This window comes from Benincasa hispida, chromosome 2 (genome assembly GCF_027475165.1).
Source record: "Benincasa hispida cultivar pf3 chromosome 2, pf3_genome.v1.1, whole genome shotgun sequence".
In the NCBI taxonomy this organism is placed as follows: domain Eukaryota; kingdom Viridiplantae; phylum Streptophyta; class Magnoliopsida; order Cucurbitales; family Cucurbitaceae; genus Benincasa; species Benincasa hispida.
Window position 1 is genome coordinate 6,464,512 of NC_143479.1, and position 23,475 is coordinate 6,487,986.

The window sequence follows — 23,475 nt, forward strand, 5'->3', positions numbered from 1 at the left end:
ATTTGAACATTTCAAACTGACCCAAAAACTGACTCTCAACTTATGTCCAAGCTACCAAAGGGACCTTATGGACCTAAGGCTCGAAGCTCCAACGATACGTGAATAGCTGACTAAACTCTTTAGTCATGATATCCACCATCCGTTAACTGCCAGGCATTCCACTAAAGACTAATAGTTGAACTCTTCTTGCCATAGATATATTTACATGTCAATTGGATATAACCAATCATCAGTACGATGACCCTTCACAGGTGCTCGTAATTACAGCAAGCCAATTTACCGTTTTGCCTTTGTAATTAAATCTTCCTCCTTAAGTACCAATGATCCCTCTAAAGAACAATACAACATAGTCCTACTATGTGTGAACACCTCTCGGGCCATGAAAAGGTGCATGGTGCCATATCATTCAAACCCCAGGATCAACCCTTAAGAGAGCAATTTATCTACTTACCCCTGCTTTGGGGAAGAAGTGAACTCCATCTTGTGAAGTTGAGTTCCCAGCTCCCAAATTAGACGAATCCCCAAAGTGGTAGGTTTGACTCGACGCTCTGGCCACTCGCACCCATGCAAATCAAAGGACTGCCCTCAATGGCAGGAGTTTCAAACTCACTCAGGATTAAGGTTATGTTACCGATGGTCATCCAAGTAAAGTGAGGTCTTAGTCATGAATGGAGTTATATGATGAGACATTAACACTTCGAGGTCAGGTCTTATACAAACTCTTTGTATAGGACGCCCCCGCTCGCAGTTCACTACACGAATGATCAGGATCAGACCATCTGTGACAAGTCACAACATTTGTAACAATTCCACAAAGCGAGTCGCGTCCGTTGTGAACCTTGAGCCCTAATTTCTTTACTTGAGTATGTTCCCTACTGAGACTAGTGTGATGAGTAGGTTGATGTGGAAATTAATGTGTAATTGTAGAGAAAAGGGTGAAAAGTTAGAAGAAAAGTTTGAATTTGAAAGCTTGACTCTTGGGTAAAGCTTGAAAAAATTGGCTAAGTGTAACCCATGCATTGGAAGCTAGAAAATTGCCTAGGTGTTGTTCCATGCGTTGGCCTTGCTCATTTGAGAGGTTATTTGGGCGTTGAAGGAATCCAAAGTGTGGCCAAGAGAAAAGCATGCGGCAACCAATGTCTTGAGAGGTTAGCAAAACATGCAGCAGCCTCAAGTTGCGCGGACATGGGTGTTGGGCATTGGAGGTGCGCGCGCGGGACAATTGTGTAGTAATGAACGGGCGCTGGACGATTGTGTAGCAAATGAGCGACACTACACAATTGGGTATGCGATCGTCTAGTAAGTGAGCAGCGCTACATGATGAGGTAGGCGATCGTGTAGGTAGGCGCTGGGCGATCGTGTAGTAAATGCGCAAAGCTAAGCAATGTAGTAGGCGATCGTGTAGCAGATGCACGGTGCTAGATGATGTGAAAGATCATGCTAAACGATAGTGCTATGCGTTGGACGATAGCGTTAAGCGATGGGCCATTGGAACTACACAATCGGCATCAGCGCTAGACAACGATGCTGGCGATGGCACTACGCGATGGCCGTGTGCGCTAGACGATAGCCGTGTTGTGCTAAATGATGGGCGTCAGCGCTACACGATGAGTAAGAGCTGTGCGGTAGGCTGTGTGCTATGCGATAGGCACAGGCGCTATGCGATGATGCTATGCGGCGGCATTACTAGACAATGAGCTAGGCGATGAGACAAGCCATGGTGGACGCATGGTGAAATGTCTTTGAGTTGCTAAGGCTGACGGTACATAAGGCTTATAAGGTTAGTGTGCATTGGTCTTGAGCAAGAGACTAAGGACGTTGACAAGCAACAAGGACATACATGCATTGGTCATAAGGGATGCATTAGCAAGAGCCTAGGCGATGGTAAGCTATACCATAAGGTGTTGAGTTGAGAACTAGCTTGACCCAAAGGTTGTTATGTGTTGGTGATGTGCAATATGCCAAGGACATCTGAGGGCATGTGGGCGCATAGGACAAGGCTAATAGTATGTGTTGGAAGAGTGTTGGTCATAATCCTAGTTGAGCGCATAGGCCAAAGGTAAAGCCATGCGAGAGAAAAGTACATGCACGACCAAGCAATTTAAGGTTAGGATGAGCCTTACAAGCATCTAGTATATGTGACCAAGTTGCATCAATTGGATGCACAAGGTAAGGTTACGTTAATTAGACATGGCACAATCGAGGTTAGTAGGTCGCACATGGGGCAAGGTGCTAAGCGGCAATAACTTGAAGGGTATTATTTTAAGGTTAAAAAGACACCTCAAGGGCGCAAAGATGGGATGGACGCATGTGCCAATAGGTGGTGCCCGGACATAGGTTTGTTGCACCAATTGAAGGGCCATTTAAGATTGGATGGACGCATTTAAGATTGGATGGACGCATTTGAGGTTGGATGGATGCATTTGAGGTCAGATGGGCGATAGGCCATGCGAAGGAGCGATCGGCCAAGATGGCTTGCGACCATAAGGGTGTGGAATGCGCCAATGGTGTTGCCAAATCATCCGGACATGCAGCTTGTTGAGGAGAAATTGTGATGCCAAATCATCCGGGCATGTGGCTTGTTGAGGAGAAATCTTAGGCTTCAAGCACGTGAGGTGGATGCACAAGAAGACATGCAAATTTGAACGTTAAGAAAGATGAAAAAAGTTATGCGCCAGACAGTTTTGCGAACGGAGCTCATTTGGTGCCCCAAATGGCTATCGGGCTCGGCGGGGCTGCCCTGGGGCCCAATTTTTTTGTGTGAATTTTCTAGCGGCCAAAAACATGAAAATAGACCTAGGGGTTAAGAACGATGAAAAAAACTGTGCGCCAGACAATTTTACGAATGGAGCTCATTTGGTGCCCTAAATGGCTATCTGGGCCCGATGGGGTTGCCTGGGGCCCAATTTTTCTGCGTAAACTTTCCAACAGGTGAAAACGCAAAAACGAATCCAAAGGTTAAGAACGATGAAAAAAAGTTGTGTGCCAGACAGTTTTACGAACGAAGCTCCTTTGGTGCCCCAAATGGCTATCGGGCCCGGTAGGGCTGCCTCGGGGCCCAATTTTTTTGTGCGAACTTTCCGGGGGGCGAAAACGCGAAAACAAACCCAGAGGTTAAGAATGATGAAAAAGAGCTGTGCGCTAGACGGTTTTGCGAACGGAGCTCATTTGGTGCCCCAAATTACTATCGGGCCCGGTGGGGTTGCCCTGGAGCCCAATTTCTGTGCACGAACTTTCTGGCGGGCGACAATGCGAAAATGGACCTAGGGGTTAAGAACGATGAAAAAAAGTTGTTCGCCAGACGATTTTGCGAACGGAGATCATTTGGTGCACCAAATGGCTATCGGGCCCCGTGGGACTGCCCTGAGGCCCAATTTATGTGCGCGAACTTTCTGTCGGGTGAAAACGTGAAAATGGACCCAGGGGTTAAGAACGATGAAAAAAGCTGTGCGCCAGACGGTATTGCGAATGGAGCTTATTTGGTGCCCCAAATGGCTATCGGGCCTGACGGGGCTGCCCCGGGGCCTATTTTTTGTGCTCGAACTTTCCGGCGGGCAAAAACACGAAATGGCCCTAGGGGATAAGAACGATGAAAAAAAAAGTTGTGCGCCAGACAGTTTTGCGAACGGAGCTTATTTGATGCCCCAAATGGCTATCGAGCCCGGTGGGCTACCCTGGGCCCAATTTTTGTGCGCGAACTTTCCGGCGGACGAAAATGTGAAAACGGACCCAGGGGTTAAGAACGATGAAAAAAACCTGTGCGCCAGATGGTTTTGCGAACGGAGCTCAGTTGGTGCTCCAAGTAGCTATCGAGCCCGGTGGAGCTGCCTCGGGGCCCAATTTTTGTGCTCGAACTTTCCGGCTGGCGAAAATGCGAAAACAAACCTAGGGGTTAAAAACGATAAAAAAAAGTTGTGCGCGAGACAGTTTTACGAACGGAGCTTATTTGGTGCCCCAAATGGCTATCGGGCCTGATGGGCTGCCCTGAGGCCCAATTTTTGTGCGCGAACTTTCCAGCGGGCAAAAATGCAAAAACGGACCCAGGGGTTAAGGATGCACCTAAGTCTAGCATGGCATGAGTATTTATCGTACTCCTATTTTGCATGGTAAGGTAAACATTCCCTGATCTCTACATTTTTTAGGCATATCTTTTTTAAGTAAAGTATAGACATTCTTGCTAACAGTATTCTCTTCTCTTCCTTCCCTTTTCTTTTCTTAGTACACAAGTCTTTTAGAAATTTCGCATACCTAGGTATTTGTTGAATAACATAAGCAAAGGGATATTAATTTGTACCTTTTTGAACATCTCAATTAGTTCATGGTCAACATCTTCTACCTTAGGTCTCGCTAGTCCACTAGTTAATGGTGCCTTGGGTGCATACGGCTCAACCTTAGGGGGAGAATAATCACATGCCTCAGGAAAAATAGGAGTCTCTTTTGGTTCACTTACCTTGCTCTCTTGTTCTTTCATTACCTTTTCTTGCCTCTTAGGAGGGGATTGAATCGGGGTTGCATCTTAAGAGTAGGAGGGGATTTCCTTGCCACTTCTTAGAGTGATTGCGCTTACGTTTGCATGCTCCAGTTGAGCAGGAAGCTTTCCAGAAGATTTACTCTCAAGCTTACTTACCACAGTTGCAAGTTGTATGATTTGAGTGCCCAAGTTTTTGAAGCCCTGTCTAATCTCTTGTTGAAAGGATTTAGTGTCTTATTGAAGTTGCTTGGTTTCTTGATGAAGTTGAATGTTATCCTTTGGCAAATTGTAGAGTTCCTGCTGAAATTTTAATGAATGGTTAACAAGAGTTTTTACTACGTCTTCTAGAGACATACCTAAGGAGCTTGAGGAAGATGGTAGGTTATGATTCTCATATGGCCCTTGAGATCCCCACTTGAAATTGGGATGATCTCTTCATCCTTGGTTATATGTTTGCCTATGGGGGTTGTATTTTCTCTAAAATCCACCAATGGCATTGACTTAGGCTTGTGAGCAAGCCTCAGAATTGTGACCGACTAATCCACACACCCCACACGGTTTGATTTGAGGAAGGCCTCCTTAGGCTACCTAAGTAAAAAGAAAAACTAGATTAGATACTTATGATTTAAGCTTACTTACCTCACTAGATTGAACAACAGAGTTGTTAAGAGTCCTTGTCCCAAAATTCAGAGAGTTCTCCGCCATGGTTGATATGAGTTGGCTCACTTTAGTTGACGTTTTATCTGCTAGAGCTCCACCGGACCGCATCTGTATTGCTTCTCTCAGACGAGAGTAAACCTGAATAGAAATATTGAATTAGATATTGCTCAGAAATTTGATGGTGTGGAAAAGATGCACATAACTGTTTGTATCTTTCCCAATATTCATACAAAGATTCTCCTACACTTTGTTTAATTCCATAAATCTCTTTTCTTATGTTATGAGATTTAGATGCCGAAAAGAATTTTTCTAAAAATTTCTTTTTCAACCCATTCCACGTAAGATGGCAGTTGTGTGGTCCTCTGTTTACACCCAACCCGCCAGTAGGTAGTATAGCCAAACCTTAGCAACATCCTTCAAGGATTGGGGGGGGGGGGGGGGGGGGGGGGGGGGGGGGGGGCTCTAAGGTTTAGTTGCTCTTGTGTCACTCCATGAAGACGCATCCCGTCACAAACAAGGTGGAACTCCTTCATGTGCTTGTGAGGGTTGATTATAATCTGGTTCCGCTAGCTCACACAAAGTTTGTTCTCTTGCTTTGCCCATGATGTTCGGTTGTGGTTGTTCTTCTTCTTGATCTAATCTTCACATTCTTCTTGCTCTCTTCTAGCTCTTTCCCTTCATAATCTTTTTTCCTCATGGTCAATATCTAAAATCAAATCACAAAGCAAACTTCGAGAGGAGTGGGTCATACACAAAAGGAAAGCTTAAAATGAACTAAATATTTTTTTTATTATATTATTATTTTTAATTTATTTTTCTTCTTAGAAGGAACTCAAAATTCTAAAAGGCCAATTGCACGGTTCTCTAGCAATGGCGCCAATTTGTTCGGTGTAAAGTAGATGTCATTAATTCTATCTACCCAAAACAAATGAAATTTATTTAAACTCTAACTACAACTAGAACTAACATGTAGTAATAGTGGAAGTAAGAGGTCGATCCCAAGAGAACCGCAAATAATTAGACCAAAAATTGACTATTTGAATTCCTAAATGCAAAAGATTGAATGGAGGATTTTTTTTGTTTTAAGAACTAAAAAAAAAACTAACTAAGCAACAGACAAGAATTGATATAGGAAATTTATTGGTGAGAGAAATAAGGAGGAGATTGTGAGATAAAATTCAATGAAAATAAAATCTTGGGAATTTTATATAACTAGGCAATTCTATCATTGACTTAATAAGAAATCATGCAATTAGATTATTCAATAGTTCATTAAGAATAAATTCCTAATGCCCTAATTAGCTAATTTCACAATTAACGGTAATCTAGGTCTTAATTGCTTCCTAAAGACATTTCACAACTAATCCCTAAATTGCATTGAACTCATGGGTTTTCTTAACTATTTCAATCTTGAAATCAAAAGACTGAAAATTCAAGATTGATTACATGAATGTTCTGAATTAATAGATTCTTTAAAGAAAAGAGGAAATTAAGTCCACATTTTCTACCAAGACTACTAATTCTTGCAACTATAATTACAATTTTGTTATAGAACCATGTAATTTTTGCATACAAAAATTGATTAATCTTGATTCGTCAATTCAATCTTAATCAATTTTATTCAAAATCTCAGCAAGAACATTAAAAAGAAAGTAATTACATGAAAGAAAATTCAAGAAAAATCTCAAGAAAATGCCTAATTACATAGTACCCCAAGAAAAAGATTTGCCTACTCATGGAGGTTGAAGTTCTTTAAGCTTTCCATTGATAGTTGCATATTGATACAAGTCTGAGTAAAAATTGACTCAATCTCACAGAAAATTAAAAGAATCACTCTTGGAAATCGAAATCTCTCTCTAAAAAAAAGTGGGTTTTTCTTCTTCTAAGTTTTTTCTCTCAAGAGAATGATGGATTTTCTAAAAAAAATTATATCTCTCTGTATTTTGAAGAACTGAATTCATTTATACCAGCAGGAAATCATCGAGAAGCACGCGGATGGATCATGTCAAAATCCGGAAAGAAGAACGAGTGCATCGAGTTTTTCTATTTAATACTCGATCCTTGATGTTGGGATGCTCTTTACTCGATTGCCTTAACTCGATGAAAAATGAATCAGACAAAACTTGATGACTCGATGGAAGATGGTTGAATACTCGATAGTCTTTACTTGATGCTATTTGACAGTATTCTGCTAAATACTCGATGGTTGATGATCCAACATCCTTACTCGATGCTCTTCTGGGTGTTTACTCAATTCTCTTCAATTTGTTGATTTTCTTGGTCATTTTTATATTTTTGGCACAATTTTCTTGTAATGACTCCAAAATGCTTCGGGGATTGTTTAATCCTACAAAATTAGCAATTAAAGCAAATAATCAACATAATTTTAGGGGAATTAACATAGAAAATATACATTCTTTAAAAACCTAACACTCAAGGGTAGCCCGGGCGAGCCCACAAGCTGTTTGGGGCACCAAATGACCTCCATTTCCAAAATCCTCAGGGGCATGGCATTTTTTCAAGGGTCTGAAGCATTGCGTCCGTTTCGGGCGATTTTAACGACGAAAAGTTTGCACACGAAAATTGGGCCTCAGGGGCAGCCCAGAGGCACTAAATGACCTTCGTTCCCAAAATCCTCTGAGGCACGACCTTTTTCCATGGTTTTGAAGTACTGGGTCCATTTCAGGTGTTTTGCCCGACGGAAAGTTCCCACACGAAAATTGGACCTCAGGGGCAGCCCGGATGGGCTGGGGCACCAAATGACTTTCATTCCCAAAATCCTCAAGGGCACGACCTTTTTCCAATGTTCTGAAGCACTAGGTCCTTTCGGGCGATTTGCTTGATGGAAAGTTCACGCACGAAATTTGGGCCTCAGGGGCAATCCAAGAGGGCCCATAAGCCATTTGAGGCACCAAATGATCTTCATTCTCAAAATCCTCTGGGGCACGACCTTTCGTTTCAGGTGATTTGCCCGACGAAAAGTTTGCGTGCGAAAATTGGGCTTCAAAGGCAATATGGGGGCACCAAATGACCTCCATTCCCGAAATCCTCCAGGGCACAACCTTTTTCCAAGGTTTTGAAGCACTGGGTCCGTTTTGGGCAATTTTCTTGGCGGAAAGTTCGCGCACGAAAATTGGACCTCAGGGGCAGCCCGGGTGGGCCCAAAAGCCGTTTGGGGCACCAAATGACCTCTGTTCCCAAAATCCTCTAGGCACACGACATTTTTCCAAGATTCTGAAGCACTGGGTCCATTTTGGGCGATTTGCTCGTCGGAAAGTTCGCGTAAAAAAATTGGACCTAAAGAGCATCCCGGGTGGGCTCAGAAGCTGTTTGGGGCACCAATGACTTCCGTTCCTAAAATCGTTTGGGCCATGACCTTTTTCCAAGGTTCTAAAGCACTGAGTCCATTTCGGGTGATTTACCCGGCGGGAAGTTTGCACGAAAATTGGGCCTCAAGGGCAGCCCGGGTGGGCCCAGAAGTCGTTTGGGGCACCAAATGACCTCCGTTCCCAGAGCTAAGCGTCGTCGATCTGGTTCTTGCGCCACTACAAATCCACCATCTGTTGAATCCTAGCCACCTCACATCGCTTTGTTCATCTAGCCATCATGGTTTGCTGCCATCATCAAACTGTCATCGTTGGTCTGCCGCATAGATTTCCTTCACCACTATTTTCGTCGAATCTTGGTTTTGGAGTAAGATTTGATGAATTTTTGTTGGGGTTTCTTGAGGACTTTTTAAATACCCACTAATTGTTGGTCCCAATCCAACGATACCCATATTGTTTTGGATGATAGGTTGCTATTTTTAATCATTTTGGAGCCGTTGTCCAGTTGTGTTGAGGATCAAATTTTGGAAATTGGGTTCTGTTTGGATAAGTAATTAGAACTCGAAATTACTTTGGAGACATCAAAAGTTGATGTAAAATTTGGATGTCTTGAAATTGGGCCTAAATATTTAAATTTTAGGCTTTGGGGTTGAATTTGAATGTTGCATTTTGTGTTAGGGAGATTATTTCAAGGTTCTCATTGGAGATTGGTTGCTTGAATAACAACGTTTGGGTCTAAGTTCAGGTAAGTGTCTTTCTACTGGGTCGCCTTCGAACCAGTCATCTCTATTGCATGATAATGATTAGATTGTTTATTTTAGACTAATTGGACTGTTTATTTTAGACTAATTGGACTATTTATTTTAGACTGGTTGGATTTTAATTTCATGATATTGTTTTGACTGTGATGTTATGTAAAGTTGATCGAGGGAATACTGAAACTTCCCTTAAGGTAAACGACTATAATTATAACAAAAGAGTTATATGTGAATCGATGCATGCTAAGTTTAAATGGTTCTTGGTAACTTTTCTTATCTAGACAGGCGTACTTATAAAACTGATTGTATTCTCCTTTGGGTCCACACCATGACTATATATGTGCACATTTATGATTGATTTGTGTACCTTTGAGAGGCACACTATAACTAATTCTTGTTCCCTCGAGATCACGTTTACGACTAATATGTGTACTCTCGAGTTACACACTATGATTGATGTGTGTTCCTTCGGGATCATGTTTATGATTGCTAAGTGGCCCTTTAGAATCACCACGATTAATATGATATGCGTGTACACCGATGCCTAGATAGTCTAATTAACAGGTTACCTAGAGGGCCCTGTAACAGATCACTTATTGGGTATTATTATACCCATCCTTTCTTCTTTTATGTTTTTTCAGACAAGGATGGGAATGGACTAGCAATAGGAAATGCTTCCATGCAGTTCATGTTTTTTTAGTTACTTAATTGTTTTGAGATTTGAGTTTATTGTTAGATGGAACAATTTACAGTTTTGTTTTGAACATTATCTTTGTAATTTTTTTGGGATCCCGATTACATGTTTTGTTTACTTGATTTATTTGTCAATTTAATACGTTTGGTTTGAAATAATCGTTCCTGTGTCACTGAACTTGTGATATGTCGGTCAAAATATTTTGAATGATTTCCTTTGTCGGTTGCATATTTTTCCTTCTAAATAAATTTATCATTATTGTCGCGTACTCTCCTGACTATTCGGTTTTTGGCATCAACCATTATAACTCAAAATTATGACTATGTTGTAACTTTGCAAGAAATTTATTGAATGTAATCGTGGTAATTAAATTGTGATTGGAAAAAAGAAAAAACTAAAATGGTTGCTTTTAAAAATTCCACTATAATGGATTTGAGATGGAGAAAGGTTGATTCCGATTCGGTCTCAAACTCGCGCAAATGGAAGAATTGTTTGAGCCCAGGGTCGTCAGTCATGGCGGAAGGCCCAAGAATTTGGTGAGCCCTCTCTCTTATCCGCTAGCTCCATAGTCCACAATCCAGGATTGCGATGCAAAATCTCCCCGGCAGTAGGCGAGCGAGGCGATTCCAATCTCCACCGCGTTGTTGAACGGAGAGACTTGAGAATTCAGAACTTGTTGGGAGTTTTGATTCTGATCCTAAACTGAATTTCAACTTCGTTTTCCTTCAATTCCCTTTCTCCTGATGTTTCATCAGCAGCAACCTCCTCCTCCTTCCTCTTCTTCTTCTTCCGTCCCTCTCTATTTCCCTCCTCAGCCTCACATTGTGAATGCTAATCCTTCTTTCCCTCCTTTCCCTCAGCCTGTTTTACCCCCCGGCGTCCCTTCCGAGCCCGGTCTCCACCCTCCCGGCACCGACCCTTATTCCAATTCCGCCGTATTAACCTCCACCTATGTTGGATTGGAACCCCAACCCCAGTTTTATGCTGACCCAGCTCTTGCTTCTCATAATTGGGTCGTTCCGCAGCCCGACCCCGCTGGATTTGTGAGTTTTCTTTTTCTTTCCCTTCTTTTGTCTGTTTTAATTTCTGTTCTACATGTCGATTTTCCTGTGTTTTGGTGGTCTATCATCTATGTAGCTTAGATTGTTTCTGGGTTTGTTGAGGTTGAGGTCCGTCTTCTTGTCTTTGTTATTTGATTTTTGTGTTCTTTGTGGGAAATTTATGCGCACAAGATTAGTCAATTATTCTACCGTATGAACTGCGTTCCCCCATCCCCAAACCATGTTTAATTGGGAAACCTGTTAGTCAAGAAAGTGTGTGATACTAAATCATTTAGATGTTTTGTTCTACACACTTAGTTTGGTGCTTTTGACTTTTGTTTTGTTCCTTTGGAAGTTCTTTTGAAAAATTAGTGTGGAAAGTGCTTTTTCGTGTTGATAAAATAATTTTGGCCATCCCAATAGTGTTAGCGAACATGGACAATGTGATGATGTATCTTATTTATGAATATCATCTAAACTCAAATGCATGGAAAAGTTCACAAGTGCTTTTGGTCATGGTCAAAAGCTAAGGCGTGCTTGGTTAAGACTAAAAATCTGTGTGCCATTTCCATCCCCACATTGTGGAATTCAAAAAACTACTCTCGAACATAACATAAGTGATGATGGATCTTAGTTCTGCGTCTAGTCTGATCTCAATTGCTTGAATGGAGATGGAACTTTTTCTTACCACAAATTTGGCGGGAGTGATAGCTTTATATCATATTGTCCTAATCCTATGCATTAAAATTTCTCAGAAGTTCATGTTTGATTAATCTTTTTAAATTTTTGTCTTTTTTTGTGTAGGCATTCAAGTCTTTGCTTGAGAATCAAATAGCTTCCACGAGTTCTAATTCTTTACTGAATGGCAATTGGGCAACTCAATCCTTGGCACACAATGCAACTAGGATGAAACATGTGAAAACCAAGTTCACCCAACCTGTGCGATGTGAAGTTTGCAAAATTGACTGCAATAGTAAAGATGTTTTTGATAAACATGTAATGGGAAAGAAACACAAGAAGAATTTGGAAGTACAGAACAGTTCCTTGACACGAAGTATTCCCTCTGATAGTAACATAAATATGCCTAACCAAACAGGCAATGTTAGTGGACAAGTGGCAGCACAGGGGACTCCAGATGTGCCTGCTGCTAGTAAAGGTCCAAAGACAAAGAAGCGTAAACTTATAGATAGTGGTATGAAAGCTGATTCTGCGAGGGTTTGTACCGTATGCAACGTGGTCTGCAATAGTCAAGAGGTTTTTGATAAACATCTGAGTGGGAAAAAGCACGCAGCTCAGGTGAGTCACACTGGTTTTTTCGGCTAGTCTAAACTGTGGTACTCTGGTCATCCTTTGCTTTTTTCTTGATGGTTTTTCCTTCAATACCTATTTACTTTTATTTATTCCTATCAATATAAATATGAATGCATTATTTAATGGTAAAGAAAGCATGAAATAGAAATCACTGTCCATTTTCATAGGGTTACTGGAATGTATGAGTTGATTCTTTTGTATGCCTCATTTTTAAGACAAAAACGCAGTATTCTCCAATCATTTTTTTTTCTATCCAAGTTATTTCTCCAGATCTATAAAATTGTCTTCTACTGGATTATTATTGATACACATATCTGTTAGTATATCGGAAAAAGGGGTTTGGAGATGTATTTGGAAAATCAAGGGACGTTGGGCAGTGTTGAAAGCTTTTTCACTAGATGTATAATGAAAAAAACCCGATCCATATGTTGAATGGAACAAGGTTATTGGGTTGTTTAATTTTAGTATTTGTTCTTATTTTATTCTATTTATGCTTTTCTGGCTCTTATTCATCATCTTGGCATATGAATATGACACTTTTGTTGCATCCTTCTCATCATTGTAGTTGGAAGATGTCTGTCTTCAACTAGGGGTTTGAGTTGTGAAACATCGTTCCTCTGTGCATTGAGTCGTCATCTCTCAGCGATGATAAGTGCTTCTTTAATTGCTCGAGAGTATATAGTTGTTTGGTGCATGTTAATCTACTGATCACCAAATCTGATATGCTATATAATAAGAAGCTATTGCTATTCTTCTAGTTATTGTCAAATGAATACTATGAGCTTTGGTGCTAGAAGTTTGCATTACATCCCAGAGATTGTATAGATTTAATATGGCTATGGAGATTAAAACTCGTCTAAAAGCTGTAGCTTTCTGGTCATATATCTCTTAATTAAAACTTCAACTTTCTTGATGAATAGGCTGCCTTAACATCCCAAAATCCCTATGTTTCTGCTACCGGGCCCCAACACGATGGCAGCTTGAAGAAGAAACCGAAAAAGAACAAGGTCGTTCAGTTTGCCTGGTGTGAGGTTTGCAAGATCAGCTGTAACAGCAATGAAATCTATGCCAAGCACCTATCAGGAAAGAAACACTTAAAGAATGTAGAAAAAGTGGAAAAAGGAAAGAATGATGTAGGTGCTTCAAATGCTCCACAATCGGCAACGGTTCCAGTTATCGGACCAATGGAAAACCCAGCTGCCAACAACCCAAGTAGTGATGATATACAGAAAACACAGAAGAGTTCAACTCAAACACCAGAAGATCTGGAGACAAAGAAACGTAAGATTGTCGAAAGCGGTACGGCAGCAGATTCTGTTAGAACCTGCACCATATGCAATGTGGTTTGCAATAGCCAGACGGTGTTTGATTCTCATCTGGCTGGCCAGAAGCATGCTTCCATGATGAAGAAACAAGGTGCTTCTGGAATGTCAATGGTAGTTCCTCCACTAGTAACTGCACTTCCAAATTAGTTTCTTTGGGAGAAAAGAAAAACCCATCCCGTTTTCGCAACCAAATCACTGTGTATTTGTTTTCTGATGTTTCCCATATGTTCTTCTTTGTGATGTATTTTCTTCTACTTCAAGTTGTCAAAATATAAGTCGTTGGTAGGGGGCGGAGGGATATCATAGATTTCTAATTACAGACGGTGATTTTGCAGTTGTAAACTATATCGTAGATAATAGTACTTGGTATTTTGGCCAAGTTTCTAATTCCTAAAGAAAGCATATTTGGTGACATTTTATTATTTTGTTAATTGGTCAATTATATATATCTCCTTCCATTCTATCAAAATTGCAAAAACTACCTATAAAATATGAGGTTATTATTATTTTCATACTATAATATTTCAAATTTGATCAACGTTAAGGACATTTTCCTTAATAATGTTTATAAGATAGATGAGTTATTTTTTTAATTGAGATGAAACTCCATGTCATAAATAAAGTCTAAATGGATATTCGGTCCAATAAAAAAAAAGCTTACCATCATAAATGTTTTGTTCTAAATTTTTAAATAAATTAATTTTATCAAGTGAATTTAATTATATGAAAAACTATTTTAAATGAAAAAATTGTTGAACATATTTACAAATAATAGCAAAGTATTACAGTAGATAGACTATTATCTGTGTCTATCATGATATAGATAGATTCAGATAGATTAGGTCGTGAAACTTTGCTATATTAATAAATATTTCGATTATTTTTTCAATATTTGAAAACAACCTAATTATATTATATTTCATAATAAAATGGTTTAAATTGATATATTTCACTTTGGCTTCACGTTTCGGCCGTTCAAAGTGTCTCCCTTTGTATATTCCAAAACTCAATGCAGCCCAACTTGCCAAAAGTCTTATTTATCAGTCACCAATTGTAGAATGAAGGGATTTTCTATAAATTTTTTTTTATTTTCTTTTTCATGTTGGCTGACTTTTTTCTTGTTTGACATTTATATTCCTGCTCTGTGATTGGTTGTTCACGAAGCTCTATGGATATTTGAGTTGTTTCAACTTTGAACTATTCAAAATTTGTAATTTAATGGAAGAAAGACAGCAGGAGCAAGATTGAGATTTATGATCTGTTAAACAATTTATCATTTTTTTTTTTTTGAAAATTTGTAAAAAATAATAGGTTTGAGTTTTCACTAATAAAACTAGCAATTTTTTTGAAAATTTATTAGAATAGTTTTTTGATCTATCTCATCCGAGATCGGCCACCGAGATTTTTGTTATTTTTTTTTAATTTATCAATTATTTTAGGTTTTCTCGATAATCTAGCCAGAATTACACAATTTGGAGAAATTTGAAAAGATAATTAGTAAATTATTTAGATAATAAAAAAATCAATTTAGAAATTCCTATAATTATGTGGATCTCGGTGTTAATCCCAGATAAAATAACACCGAGATTTTATATAATTGGACTTCCTCGATGAAACTCGGGCATAATTAAGATATGTTTGAATTTTCTAGGTGGAATCTCGAGCAAGATTAACATCAAGATTCAATATATATCTCAAATCTTACCCAATATTTCGCAAAATTTAATCTTTTTCAAAATTTGAAAATGACCATGCATCTTGAATCAATTTGGAAAATCTATTTTGATAATTGAAAAACCCGTTTGAAATTTTAGCAATTTATACAATTGTGAAAAACATAAATTATGCTAAAGATTTGAAAAATTACATAATAATTTGATATAATATTTAGTAAAGATAATCAAATTTGTAGAAAATTTGAAAAAAAAAAATATAAGATTTGGTATGAGATTTGGGAAGATTACCTACAAAATTAACAAGTCTTCGTATGTAATTTGGCGAGATGTACCAACAAACAATAGTTAGAAAAAGTTATTTTTTAGCTAAATCTCGGTGGCCGATCTCGAGCAAGATGCACCGAAAAAAACTATTCTAACGAGTTTTCAAAAAAAGTAATAATTTTGTATTGTGAAATCTTAAAAAGTTTATTATGATAATTTCTCCTTTTTTTCCTCTTTAAGATCTTTAAATCCATATATTGGTTAAGACTATTTTACATTTATATCTTTTAACTTTTAGTCCTTTTTTGTCTTTGGCTCATTTTGTTATTATATTTTCACCTTTCAATCATCATAGTCTTTCTACTTTCAAAATGACCGTTTTAATTTCTAAATTTTTAAAAAATAATCGTTTTGATTCCTATTTGTAAGTTGTATACACAATACAAATAGTTTAATACAAATTTATAATTACATTTTAAAAATTTTAATGAATGAAGTTTCATACTAAAATTGTCAAAGTAAACATAACTCAATTGACATACATTTTGTATTATGTGGTTCGAGCCTCCATCTACAAATCAAAATTATCAAAATGAGCCTAATTCAAGTGGGATAAAATTAAAGATATAAGTTTAATTTCACCACTCCATATATTGTAAAAAAAAAACAAACGAACGAAAGTTAAAAACATATAAGGGTAAGATAATATTTAAGCCTAATTTTTATAATCTGATGGTTTTCTGTTTGGCTTATAAATTCAGCTGTTCATTTGATTTTTATCATTAAAATTTCATATTAAGTTGATTCATTTAACCGATTTTAAAATTCTTCAGAACTTTCAACAGTGTGCCTTATTTCTTCCTTCAATCATGTCATTAACATCTTGAGATATTGCCACTAAACATATTTGACGCAGATATCTATGTTTTAAAAAACTGATATTAAACCGAATCATGAATGGTTCAACAATGGCGGGAATGAAGAAAAGGCCATTTCTTGGAAGTATGTTCGAAAAAACCACTTTCCAGTTTTTAAATTTTATTGGTTTTGGTATATTAGTTTATTGATTCAAAGGCTTCCTCTACTTTCACGCCAATTTCCATAGTTGTTTTGTCAAAGACTTCTTAAACCCCAAGTTGTTCCAATTCCTGCTGATCCTTTTGGCCCAGGTCTTCCTTTGACTCTTTCCCTCTTTCAGTTCCCTTCTTTCCTTCAAAACCCAGCACAAGTCTTCGCTGATTTATCAATTATACTCTCGATCCTCTTAGTTCTTCGTTTCTGAAGGTACATGATTGCTCCTTTCTCTCTAATTTTATCTGGGGTTTCTCTTGATTTCTTAATGCTTGTGGGTTTTTCTTTGAATTGAATGAGTGAACTCCCACTCGTTTTCTTGAGAAGCTTTACATTCGACGTTCTTCCTGCTTTGATTCTTATAATCTTTTTTTTTTTTTTTTTTTTTTTGTTAAATCTTATGCGATTTCTGAACTGATGATTTCACTGCGCACCAATGCCTGCTGGGTTTTAGAGCAAACTGAGCTTGTGTAAAAAGAAGAGGGGTAATCGGACTTTTATTATTGATTTGTCTGTTGTGGGATTTGGTATTGATGAACTAGCCATTTCAGGATTATCTCAGAGATGAATTTGGTTTTTAGGATATGTTTCATCAGGAATGGTGTTTTTTATTGCATACTGTTTGATTAAATGCCACGATTCATGTGGAAATATGATGTTCTGTTTAAGTTGTATCTCCCTGACTAAATCGATTTCATTATCACAGATTATGAGTTTTAAGAACCCTTCTGATCTTCTTGTACGTGTGATCCATTATTCTTTTTCGTCGAATTCTTCACTAGGAACAGCCTTTTTGATTGCATACTGTTTGATTAATTTCCATGATTCTTGTGGAAATATGGTGTCCTGTATAAGTTGTATTTTCCTGACTAACTTGATTTCATTACCACAGATCATGAGTCTCTATAACCCTTTTGATCTTCTTATGCTGATCTGTGTAATCCATTCTTCTTTTTCATCGAATTCTTCAACCAATTATTTGACTCTTTGCTTGGTTCCAGGGTGAAACTTTGTTAATTCTAAGCATTAGAATCATTGTTCTTATCACAAAACCATCAGCTGAATTACTGCATTTGCATTTCCAGAAATGTCACCTTTTAGGAAATCCCCTATAAATGTTGCTAGGCACGGCTCAAGCCAACCTGACAATTCTGCTCGTCCCAGTCCAAACCCAGTTGATTCAAATGATAATTTAGACAAGAAGCAAAAATACAAGTCCTCAAGAATCACCTCTTCTCATCAGGCAACTGTAGCACCAAATCCCAGCTCCAATCTTTTCGACGATCATCTCGAACAAGAGACTAATTCTGCTTCATATTCTTCATCTTCAAGTTCATATTCATGGTCATCAAGAAACAGATACAAAAATGATTTCCGGGACTCAGGTGGGATTGAGAATCAGACAGTGGAGGAGTTGGAGAATTATGCTGTATACAAGGCTGAGGAGACAACTAACGCAGTCAACAACTGCCTGAAGATTGCTGAGGACATGAGAGAAGATGCAACCAAAACCTTAGTTGCCCTGCATCAACAGGGTGAACAAATCACTCGGACCCACGTGGTTACTGCTGATATTGACAATGATCTTAGTCGGGTATGTGGAATGAATTAACCGCCATATAAACTATGATGAATGACATGTCGAGAGTGATTTTGAAATGGTTAAAATCACTTTTTGTCGTATTCAATAATCATTCAAAATTAGTTTCATGTTTGGTTACACTTTTAAATGTGGTTTTCATCCTATCAAAATTGACTTTAAACGATTAAAAACATGTCAAAATCACTCTTAAACCTGTTTTTTTCTTTCCTTATGTCCTCTTTGACTTGACTTGCGGAGAATCAAGGGATGTTTTAGCTTTTCTTAGCCTCCCTTCTTGTTGGACTCGTTGACCCTCACCCTATTTTCATCCTAATGAACTTACACATCATATAGAGGATGATTTGGGTCATGGTTTGTGTTAGCCTTAGTTCATGAAACCTAAAGGTGTGTAGATTGTGGGTTCATAATTTGTAAAAGTTGGTATATACTGTGAAATATGAGTTCTATAGGTCTAAGTTTATGAAATTACCAAGCCATGAATAAACAAACCTATGCACTCAATATAGGCTTAGCTTCATTTATGGATGCTTTTTGTAATGATATTGAAATGCTTTCGGTTATGATCATCAATATTTTATGATGTTGATTGCAGGGTGAGAAACTTCTTGGAAGCTTGGGAGGAATATTCTCTAAGACTTGGAAGCCAAAAAAAGGTCGTCAGATAACAGGCCCTGTTATCTTTGAAGGTAATATTTTCAAACTTTGGCGGTGGAAGAAAATAATTAAGAAAAATAGAACTGCTTTCTATAACTTTTTTTTTCTTCTTCTTTGTTTTATTATTTAATAATCTAAAAGTTTTACATGAAAATATACTTTTTTTTAATTAAATATTGATTTTTTATGTTATAAAATTTTCAAAAATAAATAAATAATACATTTATTTATGTTTTGGAAAATAATGAGAACAATTTTTTAAATGTTTATAAAAATTAAAAAAAAATAGAACACTTAATAAACACTTATGTCTCTAAAAAACTAGAAACAAGAAACATAAATATTATCTATATGATTTTAAATTATTTGAACTAATTTGAACAAGCTTAACCTATAGAACGAACAAGGTTTTAACTTTCCCACTAATCAGATGGATTAAGTTGATAACCAAGTAATTCATTAAAAATATTTTATAACATTTAATAAATAAATTTGAATTGGTTGCAGGAGATCAGGCTGTTATAAGCAAGGGCAACCATTTGGAGCAAAGGGAGAAGTTGGGGTTAAGTCGGGCACCAAATCCACGGTCCTTACGTGCCCCACATCCTGAGCCAACCAACTCCCTTAAGAAAGTTGAGGTCTGTAGTTATTCAGTTTTAGTGCTTCTCATGGAAGTACTTACAGAAAAAGCAATTCACTTACAAGCATTTTCCTCTCATACATAAACTAATATTTAAACTTGAAGGGGGCAGAATAGAAGAATATTTGCAAACACTTAACAAGAAATTTGTTCTAAATCAGGTGGAAAAGTTCAAGCAAGAGGATGCTCTTTCAGATTTGAGCAATATATTGGGAGAGCTTAAAGAAATGGCTGTTGATATGGGATCTGAACTAGACAGGTGCGTTGTTATAGCCTTAGAGAATAAGTTGATTAGGATCGTTTGTAACAGGAAGTTTCTTGTCTTCAATTTTTGAAGAAATTGAAGTGTTTTTTTTTTTTTCTTAGAATCATTTCTCAAATTGCCTAGGAGAAATAGAAAAGATATGAATGAGAAATAAAAAAACGAAAATGTTACCAAATGGGTTGAAATGCCAATTTTTCTTCTGTATCTTTTATTTTTGTTTTTTATTTAACTTAGCTTGAATCAATGTCATTATTTCAGGCAAAATAAAGCTTTGGATCACTTGTTTGATGATGCCGACGAGGTCACGATTCGTGTTGATAATGCTAACCAGCGTGCTCGTCATCTGCTTAGAAAGTAGATTGCAGATTTGCAAGGTCTCATCTCATTTTTGCCATCAACAAATATGATGGTATATGCTTGACTGGATTGGCTTCCCTTCTGGTTTACAGTCTTTTCCTGTATGTCTTTCTTCGTCCAAAAAGAAACAAACATAATATATATATATTTTGGTCAAAACAGTTGTGAAATAGTTTGGTTATTGCAAGGGCAATCTGGTTGATAATGTAATTTGCAGATAATTACATATTTTTCATCAAAAGTTCTCTTTTGGGTTATTTAGCAACTTTTTATGGATCCCAAACAGTTATAAATTCTCCCCAAAAAGTGGGATATTGCCGCAAGAGAAGAAAAAAAAAAAAAATCATTGGACTCTAAAACGTCAGAAGTTAATTTGGCTCAGTTTTTAAAAACCAATTCTTGAAATAGTTGAAGTTAATTTGACTCTTGAAATAATTATCAAGAAGGAAGTAGTTCAACTATCATAGTTTTCATCATAACCTCGTGCTCTGACGTTCAATTCCTCCACCCACACTTTAATTACAATACTTTTATAAGATTTTTCACTATTCATTGATGGGTGAAATTAGAAGAGGAAGTGGGAAAAAGGAAATTATATTTGGTAACTTTTGAGGTAAGCAAGCAGTCAAATTTTGAATTTTGGTGGGTGTATTATACAATTATCTCTAACAGCTTCATCGTCGAATAATTATTTTGAAAAACAATCATAAAAACAACTTTTCGAACCAATCAAGATTCATATAGCAATTCCAAACTGAATCAATCCTACAATTTGTCAAGACTAAAAGTGTGTTGTTCCAATGGACGATACAAAATTGATTAGTGTATCAAATCCAATAAAATCAAAACCAAGAAGAGTCTAATCATGTTCATCATCACCAAATATTTCAAATTCCATCCCACAATCAAGGATTGATAAATCAAAACAAACAAACAAAACCCACAGGCAAATCTCACAGAACAAACGACTTATTGAATTCTGAGTAGAAAAGATATGATAAGCCAATCAAGTAAAGATCCGCGAAGCAGAAATAAACCCTAACTCACGAAATCTGTCATAATAGAATTAGAATTACAAAGAATTAGGGCAAAAGAGCTTCCGTATTCAGTTTGTGCGATGAGGCTCCATGATGCTCTTTACCTTGGGCGCATAGAGGGAGTACACGGCGGATTGTCTTTTAGCAACTTCAAGCTGAGCCTTGCCGTCGGCGTAGGCGGAGGAGATGGATGGAGGATCGGAAAGGTTGCGGTTATGGCGGAAGCCGTCGACGGCACGTCGTTTGGCGTACTCTCTGATGTTGTAATCGCAGAAGTGACGAGCTGTACGGAGAAAAGAGCGAAGAAGCGAAAGGGCCTCCGATCTCGTTGGAGCCACCATTTTCGAAGGACCTCGAAGATGAAGATAGGTAGAATCGTATTGGGGGGGGGGGGGGTGGCGGTGGCGCGGGGATTCGCGCTGGACAGAGAAGGAAAGAAGAAGCAAACGACCAAGAAGAAGAGATTCTTTTACTTTGGCATTAGAATTATGGAAAATCGACCAAAGTGACCCCTTTCGGGATTTGTCAAACTGTATAATTACTCTTAGGTTTCCTTATTAAATTCTCAAATTTAAATTTCAATCACCCATCTATCAAATTAATCCACACAAAATTTTTCATCAACCTACCATCAAAAAATTGTTATACAACCAAAATTAATTCACAATTTTTTTTCCACCAAAATGGTTTGTTTCACAACTCACGGTAAAAAAAATTATATTTACAAAAAATTCTCTAAATGAAATTGTGATTCACTAAAAAAATCTCTTCACCAAATTATCTCTAGAACGAAAAATCTTTTATCAAGTCCAAAACATATACTTCACAAAGTTGTGATTTTGTACCCTCCGTAAAAAGGTATGCATTTCATTTTGTATTCAATAGTTCGATAATTTCTTTCATGTTAGAACTCATTTGCTTGTAGTTATACTTGTCTGCTTGATTATTTCTTTTTTTTAAATGGCATAAAATTTTTTTTGGGAAGTTAAAAAAAACATGAAGAAAAGATAGAAAAACTTTTTTTAAGATACCTGACGGGACTTCACTGAGTACAAAGAAAATCGATTGAAATTACCCAATCGGGCTTCACTGGGTACAAAAAAAATGTTGAAATATGTAAAAAAAAAAAGACAAACTATTTTTTAAGATATCCTGTCGAGCTTTACGAGCCTTCACCGAGTACAGACGAAATGCATATGAAACTACCTAGGCGAGCTTCATGGGATAGATGATAATGTGGACATTCAACAAAGGGAAGATATTAGGATTCTAAGCACTCTAACTACATCAATTTTAGTGGATTAGCATGCATGTTCATGGTTTTTCCAGAATTTAGGGTTTTAAGAGAATACTTTTGTAGATTCTACCAAATTGCTCCAATTAATCCGTGAATTCTCTTCAAGAACTTGTAGACTACTACAAGGATATTCTCTACTAATTTCATGTCTTAGATTGGATTGAGGGATCCAAAGTGAGCAATAATTTGAGGGAATTTTGGGAGAATTTTATGTGATTTTGAGTTTATGAAATGAAGAACAGTTTCTTCATCAAATTCAACTTGCATGCCAAAGTTTTCTCAACTGAATCAACTTCTATTTAATGAAGTTATGCATGCAAATCAAATCCATGATAAAGTGCACAAAACCAGCAAAAGAAACTGGAAAATTAGGTGTTTTAGAAAGTGAAATTTGTGGAATTTTCCCGCTAATTCCATTTTCTTTTTTTAAAAAAATGAATTTCATATATTCATTTTAAGTTTTTTCCAAAAAAATCAATTTTAAAGTTAATTTCGACAAAATTAATTTTAAATAAATAAATAATTTAATTAATTAATTAGAAATAATTTAATACAAAATATTAAATTAATAGAACATCTAATCCAAAAATGAATTTTTGTTCATGTATAAAATATTTAAATCATATTTAAACATTTTACAATTCTACAGTTTTGTTTAATTCAATAGCTAAACGTTTAAATATGTTGTATATAGTCAGTAATTCCCTTAAATCAAATTTTAACATTTCAAATTTTCTCACCACGCTATTTTAAGGTTTGATCCATTTCTAAGCTATTATAGAGACCTAATAGAGCTACAGATCATGAGCTCCAACGAGGTTAAACTTCTTTAATTGAATTAATCAATATTCGTTAACTACTAGGATACTTCACTAAAGCTCAATCGCTGCATTCTCCTCACTATACATATATTTCTATCCACTTGATTTGACCATAATCAGTAAGTCAATCATTCACATGTCGTTCGTATTTACAACTGGGGTAAAATTATTGTTAACTGGGGTAAAATTACCGTTTTACTCCTGT

At 37.1% G+C, this 23,475-nt stretch overlaps 2 protein-coding genes and 1 pseudogene across 5 annotated transcripts; 2 read left to right on the forward strand and 1 right to left on the reverse strand.

Annotated features, from left to right (window-relative positions):
- Positions 1–10,244: 10,244 nt before the first annotated feature.
- On the forward strand, positions 10,245–13,999 carry LOC120071844 (uncharacterized). The gene is made up of 3 exons (XM_039024237.2): positions 10,245–10,952; positions 11,754–12,245; positions 13,181–13,999. The coding sequence occupies exons 1-3, from the start codon at positions 10,653–10,655 to the stop codon at positions 13,730–13,732; spliced, it is 1,344 nt and encodes a 447-aa protein (XP_038880165.1). The 5' UTR covers positions 10,245–10,652; the 3' UTR covers positions 13,733–13,999.
- Positions 14,000–16,332: 2,333 nt separating this feature from the next.
- On the forward strand, positions 16,333–20,372 carry LOC120071504 (SNAP25 homologous protein SNAP33-like). 3 transcript variants are annotated; one of them, XM_039023823.2, is made up of 6 exons: positions 16,333–16,809; positions 17,682–18,190; positions 18,792–18,885; positions 19,361–19,491; positions 19,655–19,752; positions 20,017–20,372. In XM_039023823.2, exons 2-6 carry the CDS (start codon positions 17,684–17,686, stop codon positions 20,114–20,116), a joined length of 930 nt encoding a protein of 309 aa, XP_038879751.1. In that variant the 5' UTR covers positions 16,333–16,809; positions 17,682–17,683; the 3' UTR covers positions 20,117–20,372. The 3 variants fall into 3 exon arrangements, with proteins under 3 accessions (XP_038879751.1, XP_038879752.1, XP_038879753.1); XM_039023824.2 differs by having other exon boundaries at positions 16,463–16,809; positions 17,598–18,190; XM_039023825.2 differs by lacking the exon at positions 16,333–16,809 and adding an exon at positions 16,820–17,081.
- A 696-nt stretch (positions 20,373–21,068) lies between these two features.
- On the reverse strand, positions 21,069–21,692 carry LOC120071524 (uncharacterized; annotated as a pseudogene). The gene has a single exon (XR_016527778.1). The product of XR_016527778.1 is annotated as an uncharacterized LOC120071524 (transcript).
- Between the last annotated feature and the right edge of the window lie 1,783 nt (positions 21,693–23,475).